Source organism: Mus caroli, unplaced genomic scaffold (genome assembly GCF_978045245.1).
Source record: "Mus caroli unplaced genomic scaffold, Mus_caroli_1 scaffold_2, whole genome shotgun sequence".
NCBI classification, from domain to species: domain Eukaryota; kingdom Metazoa; phylum Chordata; class Mammalia; order Rodentia; family Muridae; genus Mus; species Mus caroli.
In genome coordinates, this window is record NW_028227257.1 from 30,989,843 (window position 1) to 31,007,893 (window position 18,051).

Below are 18,051 nucleotides of genomic sequence, written 5' to 3' on the forward strand. Positions count from 1 at the left end.
TTCATCTATCTGGGCCTTTCCTTCTCCCAGCAGGAGATTCCTGGAAGAAATCTCCATTTCTTTGGGGTCCATTGTTTCAATAGTCTCTTCAAATTGTCTTCATTTCTGCCTAGCCAGTTACAGGAACCCAAAACTGGATCCTGTCATGTTTCATTATTTTCCTCCCAGCTGTTTGGGATTAGAGTTGTTGAACACCCAGAAAAGCACCTGTAAATCTAAGGTCTCACGGACAGTTTTTGAGAAAATGTGGCTCCAACTGGGATCTGTTGGGGTATTTCTCACTCACTGAGTCATGTGCCTGAGGGTCTTGGTCTCACAATGGTTCTCCACTAGCTGGGTTCTTTATCTAGGCCCTTGATCCCACAAAAGGCATTGTGTTTGGTCCTGGCCCACTTCCCATTTCCACAAAAAAGGAACAGAGTCCATTTGCTTCCCTTTTCTGTCTGAACTGTTTAGGGAAGAGCTCTCTGCTTCCACACCTATGTCACTCAACCCTCTACCTTGGAACTGTTTAAGGACCATAAGAGGAAGCATAACAGGACCTGGACCATAATTTGAGAAATAGTAGTCTATACCAAATGTATTGATTCCCCTACCTCATCTTCTGCCAACCTCCTACCTCTTTCCTTTTCTTGTTATGCTTCTCTACCTTGAATCATTTCCTCATTGTTTCTCACAGCCACAAGATAAAGGGAATTAGATTTCTTTAGCATCTGGTTTTGGGTCTTAGGAAAGACCTTCATTCATGTGGGATAACCCTTCTTGCCAAAGAACTTTTAGCCACACACCCCTACAGGCCCTTGAAGTTCATTCAGCCCAGAGAACATGAGTCAGATCAATCAGAGAATGAGTATGAAGACTTTTGCCTTGAAAGTCATAGGTCAGGTTCACTGGGAAAATGTCTCCTGTACCAGTGCATTCAAGGCTATTTCCCACTTGTTCTTCTATGAGATTAACTGTTTTCAGCTTTATAAGAGGTCCTTGATCCACTTGAGTTTTGTGCAGGGGTGATAAATATGGATCTGTTTGCATTCTTCTACATGCAGACATCCAGTTAGGCCAACACCATTTGATGAAGATGTTTTCTGTTTTCCATTGTATGGTTTTGGCTTCTTTGTCAAAAATCAAGTGTCCATGGATGTGTAGGTTTATTTCTGGGTCTTCAACTCTATTCCATTGATTGACCTGTCTGTCTCTGTGCCAATACCATATAGTTTTTATCACTGTTGTTCTATAGTACAGCTTGAGGTCAGGCATGGCGATTCCACCAGAGGTTCTTTTATCATTGAGAAGAGTTTTCAGTTGTTGAAGTGTTCTTGGATTTGGTTTGAGAGAATTTTGTTTAGGTATCGGGGTAATTATGGCCTTATTGAAGGAGTTAGGTAGTGTTCCTTCTGATTCTATTTTGTGGAATAATTTGGGGAGTATTGGTAGTAGCCCTTCTTTGAAAGTCTGGTAGGAGAGACTCAACTCTTAAAAGTTGTAGTCTGTCCTTCAGTCTCTGATCCACTCTTTGTCCCTGCATTTCCTTTAGACAGGAACAATTCTGTGTTAATATTTTTTGAGATGGGTGGGTGGCCCCATCCCTCAACCGGGCGCTGTGCCTAACCTCTGGATATGGTCTCTACAGGTTCTCTCTCCCCTCTGTTGAGTATTTCAGCTAAATGCCATCCCTTTGGGTCCTGGGAGCCTCTTGCTTTCCTGGCATCTGGGACTTTCTAGAGACCATCCAAAGACTGTCCCACCTAGGGATCCATTCCATCTGCAGACACCAAACCCAGACACTATTGCACTGATCCCAAGAGTGCATGATGTCTTGTATGGCTTTGCCAGAGCCTGACCAATACAGATGCAAATGCTCAAAACCAACCATCAGACTGAGCACAGGGATCCCAGTGGAGGAATTAGGGGAAGGACTGAAGGAGCTGAAGGGTTTGCAACCCCATAGGAAGGATAGGTGGAGTTGATCCCGCATGGAAGCAGAAGGGAAGGGGAATAGGATGGGGGTTTTCAGAAGGGAAACTGAGAAGGAAGATAATATTTGAAATGTAAATAAATAAAATAACCAATAAAAAAAAAAGAAAAGAAAAGAAGTTGCAATCTGATCTTAAGCATGCACCATGACACATGTGTGACCACTTGGTGCAATGCCATGCAAAGCAGTATACCTAATTTTCTTGACCACCCCAAAGGACCTAATTAACAGCCTCTTCTAGGAGTTACCATGGACTAGTTACTAGGAGTCACAGGACACAGTGTTTCTCAAGCACTAGTAAATAAACAAGATAGCCACAAAGCTACATCCACACAAAGAAAGCAAGAGAGCATGAGAAGAAAAGAAACCGAGGCAAAGTATTAGTCTTCTTTTTTATTTCTCCTTCAGCTCCCTCAAGCTAACTAGAAACAGCATGTAAGTATGATATATTCTTATATCCAAAACAAAAGCACCCTATGTTTTAATTTCATAATTTTATTTGACCCAGCACCTGGTCTACACTGTATCTGTCTTGCACCCTAAAAAGCACATTGCATTTTATACTCTCACAGGTGAACACAGTGGCTGTTGTGAGCATCCAGGTGTTGTGCTGCTATGCCAAAGGTTACTTGGTCTTACTTGTCACCCCACTGTGGACAGGGTGGATTCTGTCTGGAAAAGTATTAGTGTAACACCCATTCATCTTTGAAAAAGACCCCTTCTTTGGGGGGATAAATTCGATGTCTATCAATAGTTACTTCCCCACAACTGGAAATGATTGGTGCTTCCTCTGGGAATCCCATTCTTCTCCATCCCTGTCCTTACTGTCTTTTGCCTGGAGCCTTCTAGCCTTGCAGTTTACCCTGTACAAGACTAACTCGTGGTGAAGCAGTTTGTTTTGGTGAAGTCCTTGGGAAGAGAACGCTTGTGGGGGAGGACAAGAAATAGAGAAGAATGGTATTTCATCTCTTAATTGCTGGCACCTTAATTACCAGTTATTTCCAAATCAGTGTACACAGACCTGGACTCACCTGGAAAACTAGTCTAACCCCTTTCCAAACCTTTTTCATTCTAGTGGTGAAATTGAATCATGGCCTTGTGCTTGCTCAGCAATTACTGCTGGAGGATATCCCCAGTCTGTGGATTTATGAGACAGGATCTTGCTATGTAGTCCATGCTAGCTTCAAACTCTTTGTTCTCCTGTCTTCATGTTCAGAGCTCTGGGATTACACGTGTTTGTCACCATGTCAGGCTCTTTAGTTTCATTAATATAAATGTATTCTCTTTGATTTTCTTGGTCTGTTTGGGTATAACTATTGTATAGCTGAGGGAGCACGTTTTGGTTTGAATTGTTTAGTTTTTTTTTCCTGGGGTTGGTTTGGTGTGTGTGTGTGTGTGTGTGTGTGTGTGTGTGTGTGTGTGTGTGTGTGACACACACACACACTGGATTTCTGCCTTAGTTTTGGTGACATTAAAAACAAATGCAAATAGCAAAGCATTATGTTGCAGGCCTTTAATCCTAGCAGCCCTGAGGCAGAAGCAGGTGGAATCTTTCCAAATTTTAGGCCTGCCTGATGTCTATACTGAGTTCTAGGCCATTCAATGCTACATAATATAATTTTATCTCAAGAATAAATAAATAAATAAATAACAATTGTATCATTTGGGTGGCTGTGAGTAGCAGAAAGAGTTCAAGGCTACCTGGGCCTTATTATCATCTCACAAACAGAAACAACAAACTGAAATATACTAGTTTGTGGACATAAAAGAGCCTATGCAGCAATGAACATTATTTCTGGAGTCAAATATGAATGACCATGTCCTGGGAACTCAGACTTAGGTTACCTGACATATGATGTTTCGACATGACAACAGTTTCATGAACTAGTGACATTTATAGAACAAGAGACATCAAATATACTTACTGGTAGGAACATTGGGTGAGGTTGTCTCTGCTATGGGTTTCAGCTGCTGTCTAATTCCATTCTTAGCTTTTTGAAAGGAATAAGCTAACAGTCTGTTAAGTTAGTACATCGCAAAATGTCTCACATGCTAGTCTCAGGATGTTCAGTCATATACAAAGGTAGATATGAGTGGTTTTAACAGAGTTAAAGATACCCCAAGATAATCTGGTTATTGGCCTAGGACTTCCAATTCCCCAATCACAGGTTAAACCAGATAATCAGCCTTGCAGAATAATTAACGTGGGTGTGGCTTTTCTTCTGAGAACTTCATGCCACATTTTCAATTTTGCTTTTCTTTTTTTTTTTTCCCCCTCTTACCAGAACCACTTATTCAAATCATGTTAAAAAAAATAAATCTATGATGGGAGGAAGTGTTGACATGAATTCTTCAAAACAAACAAGAGGAGTTTGGAGTTAGAGTACTAATTAACCCAGAATTGTTCCTGTCTAAAGTAAATAATAGGGACAATGTGTGGAGCAGAGACTGAAGAAAAAGCCATCCAGAGACTGTCCAACCTGAGGATCCATCCCATATACAGACACCAAACCCAGACACTATTGCTGATGCCAAGAAGTGCTTGCTGACACAAGCCTGATATAGGTGTCTCCTGAGAGACTCTGCCACAGCATGACAAAAACAGATGCAGATGCTGGCAGCCAATCACTGGACTGAGCACAAGGCCCCCAATGGAGGAGTTAGGGGAAGGCCTGAGGAGCTAAGGGGGTTGAATGGCTCCATCTGCATATGTACCAAAGAATGGCCTTATTTGGCATCAATAGGAGAGGCCCTTGGTCCTATGAAAGCTCAATGCCCCAGTGTAGGGAAATACCAGGGCTGTGAGGTGGGAGTGGGTGGGTGGGTGGGGAGGGCCCTCATAGAAGCATGGGGAATTGGGTGGGTTAGGGGGGTTTCCGAGGTGAAACAGAGAAAGGGAATAACATTTGCAATGTGAATAAATAAAATGTCCAATAAAAATACAGGAAAACACAATCAAACAAGTGAAGGAATTGAACAAAACAGTCCAAGACCTAAAAATGGAAGTAAAAACAAATGGCAGATAGGTTGAGAAAGAAATTAGGGAAACACCACCTTTCCCAATAAACATGAAATATATAAAAATATCTTGGAGTAACTCTAACCAAGTAAATGAAAGGCCTGTGTGATAAAACTTCAAGTCTTTGAAAAAGGAAATGAAAGAGCATATCAGAAGATGGAAAGATCTCCCATACTCATGAATCAGCAGGATTAACATAGTAAAAATGGCCATCCTACCAAAAGTGATGTACAGGTTTAATGCAAACACCTTCAAAATTCCAACACAAGTCTTTAAAAGATCTCAAAAGAACAATACTCAACTTAATTCAAAACAAAACAAAACAAAACAAAACAAAAAACAAAAACCAAGATATCTAAAGCAATTCTAATACATTAAAAGAAGTTCAGGAGTTATCGCCATCCCTAATTTCAAGGTGTACTACAGAGCTGTGGTAGCAAAAAAGACCTCATGGTATTGAATAATAACAGACAGGTACAATGGGGAAAAAATATTTGACATGGTGCTGGTCTTGTTGGGTTCAGGGTGGAAGCCGAGAAAACTCACATCATAGAAGCTTTAAAAAAATGAAAGTTTTATTTTATACAAGAGCAAGGAGGCAGCCAGTTCAAGATTTAAACTGCATCGCTGAAGGGAGATCATTCAACAGTTTTATAGGATAGAAACACAAAGTAAGGGGGAGCAGGGTAGGCTGTTGCATTGCTCAATCATATTGTGACACAAGGGGTTACTTGTGACAAAGTAAGGAAGTTACTAGGCCTTATCCAGGTCACCTGGTTTCAGGGTCCTTGATTCAATAAGGTCCCCTCTTGGACTCTGGCCCAAAATTTAGAATGATAAGGGTTACACGAGTGGGCAAGCTGCACATGATCAATTAAGTCAAGACATGCAACATATTTATGACTTCTGTACCTTGTCTAGACAATGAGATAACAGCAACGTTCCTCTTCACATCCTTTACTGGTTAATAAGCAAACCAGAAGAAGCAAGATAAAAGTTAGTTCCAGCGTGTGGGAACACAAACTCAGGTTTTACCCTGTCAGCAAGCTGGAGGTTTTCCTCCCATGTCTGGACTAAGGCACCTGTCTCCTAACAAAATGTCAGTATGTAAAATGCAAACACATACCTATCAACCTTCTACAAAACTCAAGTCCAAGTGGACCAAAGACCTCAATATAAAACCATACATACTGAACTTGATAGAAGAGATGGTGGGGAATATCCTTGAATGCTTTGGCACAGGAAACAACATCAATAGCACAAGCACTAAGGCATTAACAAATGGGATCTCATAGAACTGAAGTTTCTGTAAAGCAAAGGACACCATCAATAGAACAAAATGGCAGAGCCAAGAATTGGAAAAGATCTTCACCAACCCCACATCTGACAGAGGATATATATCTAAAATATATAAGGAGCTCAAGAAATTAGACATCAACAAACTAAATAATCCAATTAAAAAACTGAGTACCGATCTAAACAGAATTCTCAAGAGAGGGATCTCAAATGGCCAAGAAACAAAGAAAGGTTCAACATCCTTAGCCATCAGGGAAAAAGCAAATCACAAGTACTTTGAGATTCCATCTTACACCTGTCTGAATGGCTAAGATCAAAAATGCAAGGAACATACAGTTCATGCTGGTAGGGATGTAAAACAAGGAAAGCACTCCTTCACTGCTGGTGGGAGTGCAAACTGCACTGCACATGACACTTTGGAAGTCAATATGGCCATTTCTCAGGAAAGTGAAAATCAATCTACCTCAAGACTCAGCTATACCACTACCACAGGTATCCCAGTACACCCAAGCTTCACAAGGAAGCTTGCTGAACTATGTTCATAGCAGCTTTATTCATAATATCCAGAAACTGAAAGCAACCTAGATGTCCCTCAACTAAAGAATGAATAAAGAAATTTGGTACATTTACACAATGGAGTATTACTCAGATGTTAAAAACAATGACATGAAATATGCAGGCAAATGAGTGGAGCTAGAACAAATCATCCTGAGTGAGTTAACCTAAGCCCAGAAAGACAAAATATGAACTCATTCTTAAATTGATATTAGCTGCATACTAAAAGTCAATCATGCTACAATCCACAGACCCAGAGAGGCTAAGCAACAAGGGGGGCTTAAGGGAGCAATCAACGATCTCCCCAGAAAGGTGAAATAGAATATATTTCACAGGTAGACAGGAGAAGTTTGAGACTGGGAACAGTAGGCATAGGCAGAAGGGAAGAGAGGGAGAAAATACCGGGAGAAATGACTGAAATTGGAGGCATTTCAGGGGTGAAGTGGAAACCTAGTGCAATAGAAACCCCATGGAATCTATGAGAATAGCCCTAGCAAAGACTCCTGGGAATGGGGGACATGGAGCCTGAATTGACCATCAACAAGGAAGGCCTCAAGTAGAGGGATTGGGACATCAACCCAGCCACAACACTTTCAAACTGGGCTGGAGAGATGACTTAGCAGTTAAGAGCACTGACTGCTCTTCCAGACATCCTGAGTTCAATTTCCAGCCACTACATAATAGCTCACAACCATCTGTAATGGGATCTAATACTCTCTTCTGGTGTGTCCAAAGAGAGCTACATTGTACTCACACATATAAAACAAATAAATAAATTAAAACAAAACAAAACAAGAAGAAAAAAAAACTTTCCACCTACAGTATGTCCTGCCTTCAGAGTGTGCTAGGATGGGAGCCTAGCAGAAACATCATCAAAGAGACCAGAGAGACTTCATCCAGCACCTAATGAGAGCAGATGGAGAGATCCACAGTTAAACATTAGGAGAAGCTCGGGGAGTCCTGCTGAGGAGGGAGATGTAGTATTACCAAAACCCAAGGGATTTGGGACCCACCAGGAAAACAAGACTTACAGAATCAATTGATTCATGGGAACTTGCAAGATCAGGGAATCTGAAGGTGTCTAATTGAAGTTTTCTACATATATGTTATAGTTTAGTAGCTTTGTGTTCTTATAGAAATCCTAACAGTGGGAGCAGGGACTGTCCCTGACTCTTTTGTATAATTGTGGGACCCTTCCCCTCCTATTGGGCTGCCTTATCCAATCATGATGTGATGGTATGTGCCTGGTCTTATTGTAGCTTGCTATGCTGTATTTGTTTGATGTCCCTGAGAGGTCTGCTCTTTTCTGAGGTGGGGGTGGAAGATATCTTGGGGAAAAACTGAAGGGGGAGTGAGCAGAGGGAGGGGAATACCATGATTAGGATGAGATGTATGACAAAAGAATAAAATAAATACTATTAGAAATATAACCTCCACATGATCTCAGTGTGGTTAAAACACATGTGTACTCTGTCTGAGATAGGGCAGGAGTTATTTTCTCTGACACCCTGTTAAAGGGGGTAAGTTTCAGTTGCACAGCACTGAGAGGCCGACCACCAGCCTGTCCTGTGGGTTAGACAGAACTTCTGACCACTTGGGAGTCAATCTTGAAAGGGAGTTCTCACCTCAAGCCAGCCATTCTGTTTTCCTCTTGGTGGGAGCTTGTAAGCTGAAGCCCAGAAAAATGGGTGGAGCATCCTGCTGCTCCAGTCAGCAGCTGCCTGTGTCCTCAGAAGTCCTTTCACTATGCCTCTCCACTAGGCTGCAGCAAATCCATCCCTGCCTCTACTCTTATAAATAGTCTGAGAATAAGAAGCAACCTGAACTCAAGACTAGCAGAATAGACAGTATCTACCTTCCTGTGAGTTGTAAAACAGTCACATAGAAAACACTAGGCACTGCTCGCCCACATCTGTCTACATGGAACACATCACAGTTTCCAGTGACGAGGGATCAATGCCACCCCAGCCCTAACGCTGCACTGAAGCTTGAGCACACAACCTGGAAGCACCCATCACACCATGGATTGGTAACAGGAAAAAGAGAGAAGGGAGAAAATACAGAAGTGTGTGCACAGGGGACTTTAGAGCCCAACCTCAAAGAGCCCCAGGCACTCTCTAAGGGAAGCTTCAGGCTCTCCTATTCTTTTTTTTTTTTTTTTTTTTTTTTTGGTTTTTTGAGGCAGGGTTTCTCTGTGTAGCCTTGGCTGTCCTGGAACTCACTCTGTAGACCAGGCTGGCCTCGAACTCAGAAATCCGCCTGCCTCTGCCTCCCGAGTTCTGGGATTAAAGGCGTGCGCCACCACGCCCGGCCTCTCCTATTCTAAGAAGGAGATCAGAAAACCTATGACTTGATCACTCTAAGCAGCAACCATAGACGCTATATTCTTAAGAGCTCAAGACTTAAATATTCAGGATCTCAACTCTCAACCTATTTGATCTTGTCTCTTGCAACACTTGGTGGTGTTTTATCTGTTTAGCCACTGATCTAAAAATAGCGTCATTTCAACCCACTGTTTGTTTGTTTGTTTATGTGTGATACTTGGAATTAAACCAAGTGTCTCACACATGGTAAGTAAGCCCTCTATCACTGAGTTACATCTCTGACACTCTTTTTACTTTATGTTTTGAGATAGGTTCTCACTATGTAGTTCCTGCTTCAGCCTCCTCTATAGCTAGGATTATAGGCCTGCCCCACCATATCCAGAGAATATCCACTTATTATTACAGAGGCTTTCTATCACCCCTTCATCTCCCCTCTAATTCAGATCAAGAAATCAGCAGCCACACAAGCAGAGAACAGGGTTCCCTGAGTCTCCTCTGTCAGAGGGAGTCAGTTTCTCTCCCGGACAGGTAGACTACTTTATATTGCATGCAGCCCTGTGGCTCAGCTCTTGGCTTCCTGCTTTTCTCAGAATGTCTGGAATGTCAATAGTTTATCTCGAAACTGCAGGCCCCAGGACACAAACTGCTCTTTTGCTGAGTTGTGACCACTGAAGCCTGCCATCTCTTTGCCACTTCCAGCCCTGCCTCCAGGGGAACTAGATGAAGAATAAGCAGACTTTTTGCCCAAGAGTTGTCTCACTTTCCACCTCTTACTGCACCTAACTGGAAGCTGTCCTTACAGTTCTGGAAAATACAATTCTGTGGTGTCTGACCCTTGGGGATCAGGGGTACCACTCACAGGTCACCTACTCTCTCAAATAAATCTGAGCCAACCTTATAATAGAGATATGGCAGGCAGTATGGTCACAGATGTCAACATGCATATCACTTCTCTCCAACATGCTCCCATCCACATTAGTCCACCTTGGACCTTCTTTCTAGTGAGAAATGATGGGATAAGGAGGGCTCTCCCTGGTTCAACTCACTCTCTGTAAAACAATGGTCCTGAGATTAGAGCCCCTGAAAAATCCAATGTCTACCCAGCATTCTGCTCAGAGAGACCTGGCCAGATGCAGCCCTCTTTCCAGTCTGTCTGTCAGTCTGCCTCCCCTTTCCTATTTATCTAGGAAAATATCACATACAAGTGTTTAACGATTTCCACTGTACAAATGACAATTGCTATTCTTGCCGCAGGTGCTTTACCTTGTAGGGCAACATGAACATTATTACTCATAGTGGGGTTAGGTTATAGCAATGCCTCATGGTCCCCTATTCTAATCCTTAACATAAATACTCATTAGTGACATTGTTAGTATCTGTTAGATTCCTGCTGATAGGGTCTAATCCAGAGCCCAGACCCAAGGTCAGAGCAGAGATGACACTAAGTTACCAGTACCTACCGCCCCCAACGTAATCCTTCTTTGTATCCTTTGAGAGTGCAGGGACTTCCAGTGTTCCTCTCAAAACCAGATACCTTCACTACCAGCTCATTTGTCACAGAGTCATTTTCTAGTACAGAGCGTTAAGAGAGTGGGGTTGAAAGAAGAAATAATGTCAGCTATCTGCATAGAACTCTACTCTACCCTGTCCACTCCCAGCGGTGCATAGTGAGCATGGGCTTGCTTGATCCTGAGCTGGAGGGTGTGTCCGCCTACACAGTATCCGCTTGAGCATATATTCTGCCTGAAGAGAAAGGGAACGAAGACTCTGGTTAAGGAAACAGTGCAAAGGAACCTCATGGTGCTTCTGACCCAAAGGGCCAGACACGGCTCTCACTGCATGTTTACAGGAAGTCCAAGAATAGACAGAAGAATGAAGCTCCAGGGACAGATGCGCTGGCAAGGGTCCAGTGGGCACCAACCAGGACCACAAAGGCACCAGGGAACTTTATAAGGTCAGACACATGTGCTGGATTTGTGTGCACGCATTGAAATTATTTTATACACATAAAATAACTCTTATATGTTAACAATACCTCACTCCTGGTAAGTCAGTGGACACTATGTAACCTTCCAATCAGGGGGAAAGCACCAGACCCACAGTGAGGCTCCCTTAGGGGAGCAACCAGAACAGACCTGGTGCTTGGATGCTCATCCTCAGCTGCCTGCCCTCTCCCTAGCTTGTCCCATAGCCCTCAACCCCCAACCTTCCTCCAGCATCCACACAGCTGCCAGAGTTAGAGTCCTGGCCCTACCCCTTCCCTGCTTATGTAAACTTACCCCTTCCCAGTGTTCCTTGTTTCTAAACAGAAAAGCCCTGTTGGACCTCATCACCTAAGCAGGGGTCATTCCTTCTGACTGGTGCTGTCTCCCTGGTCTAGGTGGAACTCCTTGACTGTTTAAATCCCAAAGGATCTTTCAACTAATATCTACTGGCACCCATCTCTTGCTCCCCCTATCTCACTTTCTACAGAGCATTATAATCATCTGATCTTAATTACTGATCACCTCCCATACTACCACTAGTACAAACATTAAGCCTTAGCGCTTAAACCTTATGCAGTATTATAGCCACCAGCATCAGCAGTTAGCAGATGTGGGAAGTGGGGTCAGACTGAGTGAACATTGGTCCTAAATCTTACAAATATACACAGACTCTAAAGGATTACTATACACATTAAGGAATATAAGCTGTTTTCTTAAGAGTTATTATTATATGTTGAAATTACATTTGATAGGTTAAATAAAATGTATTAAAATATTCAATGTTTGGGTTTTGTTATCACTGATTTGTCTGTCTGTCTGTTTTTTAACAACAGGGTCTCACTGTGTAGCCCTGCTTTTTTTTTTTTTTTTTTTTTTTTTTCTTCCTCTTCAAGATTTCACTGTGTAGCCCTTGCTGGCCTGGAACCAGAGATGTAGACCAAGCTGGTCTTGAACACAGATCTACCTACTTCTGCCTTCCATGTACTGGAATTAAATACATGAGCCATCATACCCAGCCTCATACTGTAGTTTTTAACCTGTCTATTAGGAAGCATAAAAGACACACGGGTTCATCTTAGATGAATATACTGGACAGCCTGTTACACTGTCCATTCGGGGGCTTGGCCTCCTGTGGTGTCTCCAGGCCCTAGAGTGGCCTGGTCTAGTAAGAAGCCTAGGACGGTTTCTTTAAGGATAATGAGTAGTTACACAGAATGCTGCACACTTCCCCACTCCCCCAAGATCAATTCATTTTCCTTTAACAAGTATCTTAGGACAGGGCCTTCAGAAAAATGAAATAATGGCCCTGCTCCAAGCATTCCCACATTGTGACCCTGCTCTCCATCAAGTGATCTAGGCTGAACTCTGAAGATCCAGGAAATTAAAGACTCGTTGCCCTTTTCCTTTCTGGAGAAACAGGGTTCAGATGTCACAGGCATATTATGGTCCAGAGAGCAATGACTTCTCTGGTGAAACCACACTTCATGAAACAGGGAACTTGGAGTAAAAGGGGAAGGCTGTAGAAGAGGGCCCAGAAGAAAGAGGAACTGGGAATAACAGAAAGCTAAGAGTGAAGAAGGAAGGGAGGGACGGGGGCAGGGATGGGGGAGGGGAGGCTCAGCAGGGGATGGGTGAGGAAGTGGGAACAGGAATTGGGCAGCTCTTTAAGAGGTATCTAACCTACAAGGCAATAACACACTAGAAGCTGACTGAAGCAGAGGGAGGGCGGAGCAGTTCCGAAGAGAAGGCGGGGCCGGGAGTAGGGCTAGGGAGCAGACGGAAAAGGGAGGGTGGCCGCCGGAAAAGGAGGAGCCGGGAGAGGAGGGCGGGTCCCTAACAATTGGGTAAAAGTCGCTCAGTGGAGCAGCCTCTGTTCTGCACCAACTCAGAGTCCTGTTGGACCTTTATCCCTTTGTCCTAGCCAACCATGGCCAGCCCGCTGCGCTCAATGCTGCTCCTGCTGGCCGTCCTGGCCGTGGCCTGGGCGGCGACCCCAAAGCAAGGCCCGCGAATGTTGGGAGCCCCGGAGGAGGCAGATGTCAACGAGGAAGGCGTGCGGCGAGCGTTGGACTTCGCTGTGAGCGAGTACAACAAGGGCAACAACGATGCGTACCACAGCCGCGCCATACAGGTGGTGAGAGCTCGTAAGCAGGTACGTGTCCCCGCTGTCCCCTGCTCTCCGGATGTCTCCAGGCTGCTCCCACCCAGGCACCCCTAGTTAGGGCGCGGTTTGCATCTACAGTTGTTAGTCAACACCTGTGCTTCTTATGGGAGCGGTCCTCTCCCTTCCTTTCTTCTCAGGTCTCCTCATTGTGTTAGCATTCATCTTTTGTTTATTCTGGAACTCAGAAGAGCCCAGCGGGTGGGCCTTCTAGCTCTGTTTCCAAAAGGACACCGAGAGGAGGTACTAAAGATGTAGGCCAAACACTCCCTGGGCGGAGCTCACCTCCCTTAGCCGCCTGGGGTCAATGTCAACTGCTAATGATCTGGGAGAAGGATAAATAGGCTTCACAGCTGCCTTCACTGAATAATCGCTCTACTTGAAACTTATTCTGACAGACGGGCAGATTTCACCCCATCCTTCCAGTAAACACCTGGCCATGTTCCAATCTCTTTGCTCTACTCAGGAGCACGTGTACCTGGGTGTGTGTTTATAGTCACTTATTTTTGTGTATACTTTCAGAGTCAACACTTCCAGAAAACAAGGACATTCTCTACATACCCAAGATTCCATTTGGAAAATTGGGAACCCACAAACACTCAGTTCCTTCACTCAAAGCTTCAGTTTGCTGGTCTACACTATGGACTCTCCTAGCAAGGGCCATTTCTATCCAGTCTGGCAGCCTGTTTTTCTCTGAGCAGTGCCTGCGCTGCCTTGCTGTTTTCATAGCAATGTGGAATGGTCCAGACAGCTGTGGTGATCAGTCCTGTACCACACGGTCAGGCTCCCTTCAGCCATGACTCGGTTTGTGATGGGGTGAACCTCACATGTAAATGACCCTTTGATGCTGCAGCCTTATTAGCTTGTACACAGTGTGCCCAGGGCACCTTTCTCAAAAGGAGCCTCTATCCTTAAGAGACACATAACTGTGTAGATTGGTGTCTGAGTTTCTTGACTCATGTTGGTGCAGGTCACCAGGCAGGTCCCCTTGGGTCTTCTCAGAAGGTGCTGTCTAGCTGTTCTAGGAAGCCTTGCTTCCCTCTACTTGTGACTCTGGAATATCCTCAGGATATCCCTCAGGGGGTTTGCTAATTACCCCCAAAATAGCTCAGATCACCCTCCACCCACTGAGTAGATGGAGAGACTACCTTAGATTTAGATTCTGACAGAGGAGCTAGCCACAGGAGCTGCTAAAGCCCCAAAGTTGACCCAAAGGAGGCCCAGACTTTAGGCCACAGAGAGTTGTATGCCAGTGTGTAGAGCTCATTTCTACCTTCTCTTGAAAATGCAAACGAGTTAAATCCTGCTCTGTTTATTTCTCCAGCTGCTATGATCAACCTTCAAAAAACTCCACTTCCCAGCTCCCTTGGACCTTGATGGCCAGTGTACCTCTTAACTGTGGCAACAGATGGAGCAAAGCATAGGGAGTTATAGGTTCTTTGGTCTGCAGGTCTCATTTAACTGGTAGGAAAATCAGGACATTCTCCCAAATCAAGAGCTATGTTTTTGGTCCTGCGGGGCAATCAGTACACAGAGCCCTGCCCCACTCCACCCCCCACCTATGTCCCTCAGTCTGTGCTTCACATTTCTGACAAGTTGGTCTGGTGTGCCCCATTATGGGGAGAGGGATAAGTGCTATTCTTAAATTGCAAATGGAAGACCTACAGGGAAATGACATGCTTGAGAAAATTCTGGAGAATCTCTCTGAAGGAGAAGACATTTAAGGGCTGTCTTCCCTCTGACTTGAAACATCCCTGTGTGTGAAGCATCCCATGTCCTCTTGTCCCTGAAAGGAAGGAATCCTAGGTAAATATGTTCTCTCTAGGCTGCGTATGGTGAATGGGGAAGGTCTGTCTCTCCTCCAGTGCTACTGTGTCTGAGCCTGAGGAGCCACAGTCAGAATTGAGTTAATCCCACACTGCAGCCCAGAGCCTTTGCTTATGCTCAGAGAACAATCCTAGGCTCCTAGAACACCCTGGCTCTCTTTCCCCAGTCCTGATCCTTTCCTTCCCAATGCACAGAAAGGTTTGTCAGTGCTAGCTTCTGCCTTTTGTGTTCTGCTTCTCCTCTTAGTCAGCTACATATGACAACTTGTCAGAGTTGCTCAGAATAAAAGAATTACCAACAGAGCCTGGGGCGCTTGTCTATGGGTGAGATTTCTGGCTGCCTATGAATCCAGGCATAAGTCCTAGGTAAACACTTCAGGTCTGTGATGGAAGGCAGCTGTGTGGAAGTCACTTGACTGGACTGTTGAATCCTGCTCTTCTCACTGTAGCTCGTGGCTGGAGTAAACTATCTTTTGGATGTGGAGATGGGCCGAACTACATGTACCAAGTCCCAGACAAATTTGACTGACTGTCCTTTCCATGACCAGCCCCATCTGATGAGGGTATGTACTTAATATCAGCCTAAGGGCAATCGTGCAGGCAAAAGTGTTACTAATGGTGATTCATAAATGGATACAGGTGTTGGGCACATGTATGTTCATGCCAATGCAGATGTGTATCCCTATAGGGGAGGGGTTTATTTGCACATGATTAATTGCTGAATTAATTTATCCTGGGAATTGGGGTATTGATGTTCAGTTATTCCCTACTGAGCTAGAAGCAACTGCAAGTATTCTTGCTGGGGAGAAAGGCTCTGTTTAATCCTAACCCGAGCTACCTGCCAAGACCACATGAAAGAGAACAGAACCTATTTAATGGTTGAAGTCTTCTGTGCCTCTTCTGCCATGTCTGCAGGGTTGTGACACCATGGTTGTGGTGATTGCTACATTTCCCTTATATTCCTTCCCTATACCTTGCCACGTTTAGAGATGTGTCCTCTGCCCGTGCTTCTTTCCTGGTGGCGCTCTTAGTACTTAGGTAGAGGGTTCATGGGCCCTGAGCCTTTTCCACTGCCTTGACCTCTAAGGCTCCCACACTTTAAAAGGCTACTCCTTACTTAACAAGCTGTGCTGGGGCTGAAGAATATGTTCTTGTGGAGCCAGGAAAGGGGACACATGCCGTCCCATAATAGGGATGAACACACCCTGCAAAGTGTCCTGGGACTCAGAAGGGAGAAGGGTTTCGCTTCCATCATTGCATACACTTGTTCCGTCATCCCGGAGTGGGTGTTTGTCTTTGCTGTAGCTTCACACACTGATTGTTTCTCTTTGTTCCCTTTTGCAGAAGGCACTCTGCTCCTTCCAGATCTACAGCGTGCCCTGGAAAGGCACACACTCCCTGACAAAATTCAGCTGCAAAAATGCCTAAGGGCTGAGTCTAGAAGCATCATGCAGATTGTTCCTTACTCGTGCTTCTTCCCTATAGTGTTTCATCTCGCAGAAGGGTGCTCCAGCTCTGGAGGGCACTGCCAGTGTGTTTGTACCAGGAGACAGTAAAGGAGCTGCTGCAGGCAGGTTCTGCGCGTCTGAACAGCTGTCCCCTGGTTCCACTCTTCTTGCAGTACCTGTCATACCTTGCTCAATTAAAAAAAGAATCCTTTGGCTCTGTCTGAGTTGTTTCTGTCTCAGGGTAATGCAGCAAGGAAACCCAGAAAACAAGAAAAGTGTGTGTGTGTAACCCAGAACCCAGACAGCACCACTCCTATACTATTGGGTCACTGGTGTTTATGGGGTGTCAGGGATACTCCCAGCCCTTCTATGCCATGACATAACACAAGTCTTCATGCAGCTTCAGGGAAGATTTTAACCCAAATGGAACTGACATAGGTCAATTCCAACTTCCAAGCAGGGAGTTTTAGTTAATAACATCACCTTAGTGTCATGGTTGCATAGATCTGGGGAGGCTACAGGGTTGTATAAAATATAAGTCCTCACATCCTATTGCTCAGTGTCCATCCCCATGTCATCCAATGTGTAAAGGGGAGTAGCCAAGCTACTGGGGCCTGTGTTGAAATCACAAAGGAGATCAGAGCTGCATTAGGAAGCTGTCTTCAGGCCACTGGTGTGAACACTAAAGGGCAATAGAGGTCCCTCAGTAAAAGCCAAAGCAGAGCCCGAAGGGGAGGCAGACCCTCTCTTCCTTAGTGGCCTATTTCCTCCGGCCTTGTAAGGCAGGCTCTTCTTCCTCTGATATTGATAAATTAATGTTCTTGAGGTGAGAGAAGGGAAGGATCAAGTAGAGGGTCTTGAGTTCCAAGACCTGAGTCTAGGCAAGGTTGGAGAGTTCGTGTCCTTATTGCCCAGGGTCTTCAGCAGAATGGTGGGCACAGTAGTAAGGGTCTTGGACAGCCCTGCCCACAGGAAAGTGTGCACATGTTTTGTCTGTGTTACTGTATATTGTGATAGGTTTGCTACTTGGTCCTGAAATACACTGGTGTTCAGGTGTATGGTCTGTATCTCTGCTGCTTGACTCTGGATGGTGTGTGACTCATCAGCTCATGGAGAAAGTGAGATGATAACATGGTAGGCTAGAGCAAAACCAAGAAACATGCAAAGTTCCTGCTGTGCTTTCTTAGACCCAACCCAGGGGAAGCAGGGCTTCTCTGAAGGTAAGCCCATCTTCCCCAAAGCCATGGGACCATGTGGGGACAACAGGCATTATCTAGCTGGGTCTTTCTGATACCTTGATCCACAACATAATAAGCAGGTTAAAATGTTTCTTATCTGTGAGTGAAGGCAAGTCATTACACAGCAATAGTACCTACAGTGCTCCCTCAAACCCTTTCTCTCTCTCTCTCTCTCTCTCTCTCTCTCTCTCTCTCTCTTTCTCACTGTGTGTGTGTGTCAACTA

General features: G+C 44.5%; 1 protein-coding gene across 1 annotated transcript; it reads left to right on the top strand.

Moving 5' to 3' along the window:
* The first annotated feature begins 12,971 nt into the window (after positions 1-12,971).
* Positions 12,972-16,804, top strand: LOC110288151 (cystatin-C). The gene is made up of 3 exons (XM_021154584.2): positions 12,972-13,306; positions 15,591-15,704; positions 16,486-16,804. Exons 1-3 carry the CDS (start codon positions 13,082-13,084, stop codon positions 16,567-16,569), a joined length of 423 nt encoding a protein of 140 aa, XP_021010243.1. The 5' UTR covers positions 12,972-13,081; the 3' UTR covers positions 16,570-16,804.
* The last annotated feature ends 1,247 nt before the right edge of the window (positions 16,805-18,051 follow it).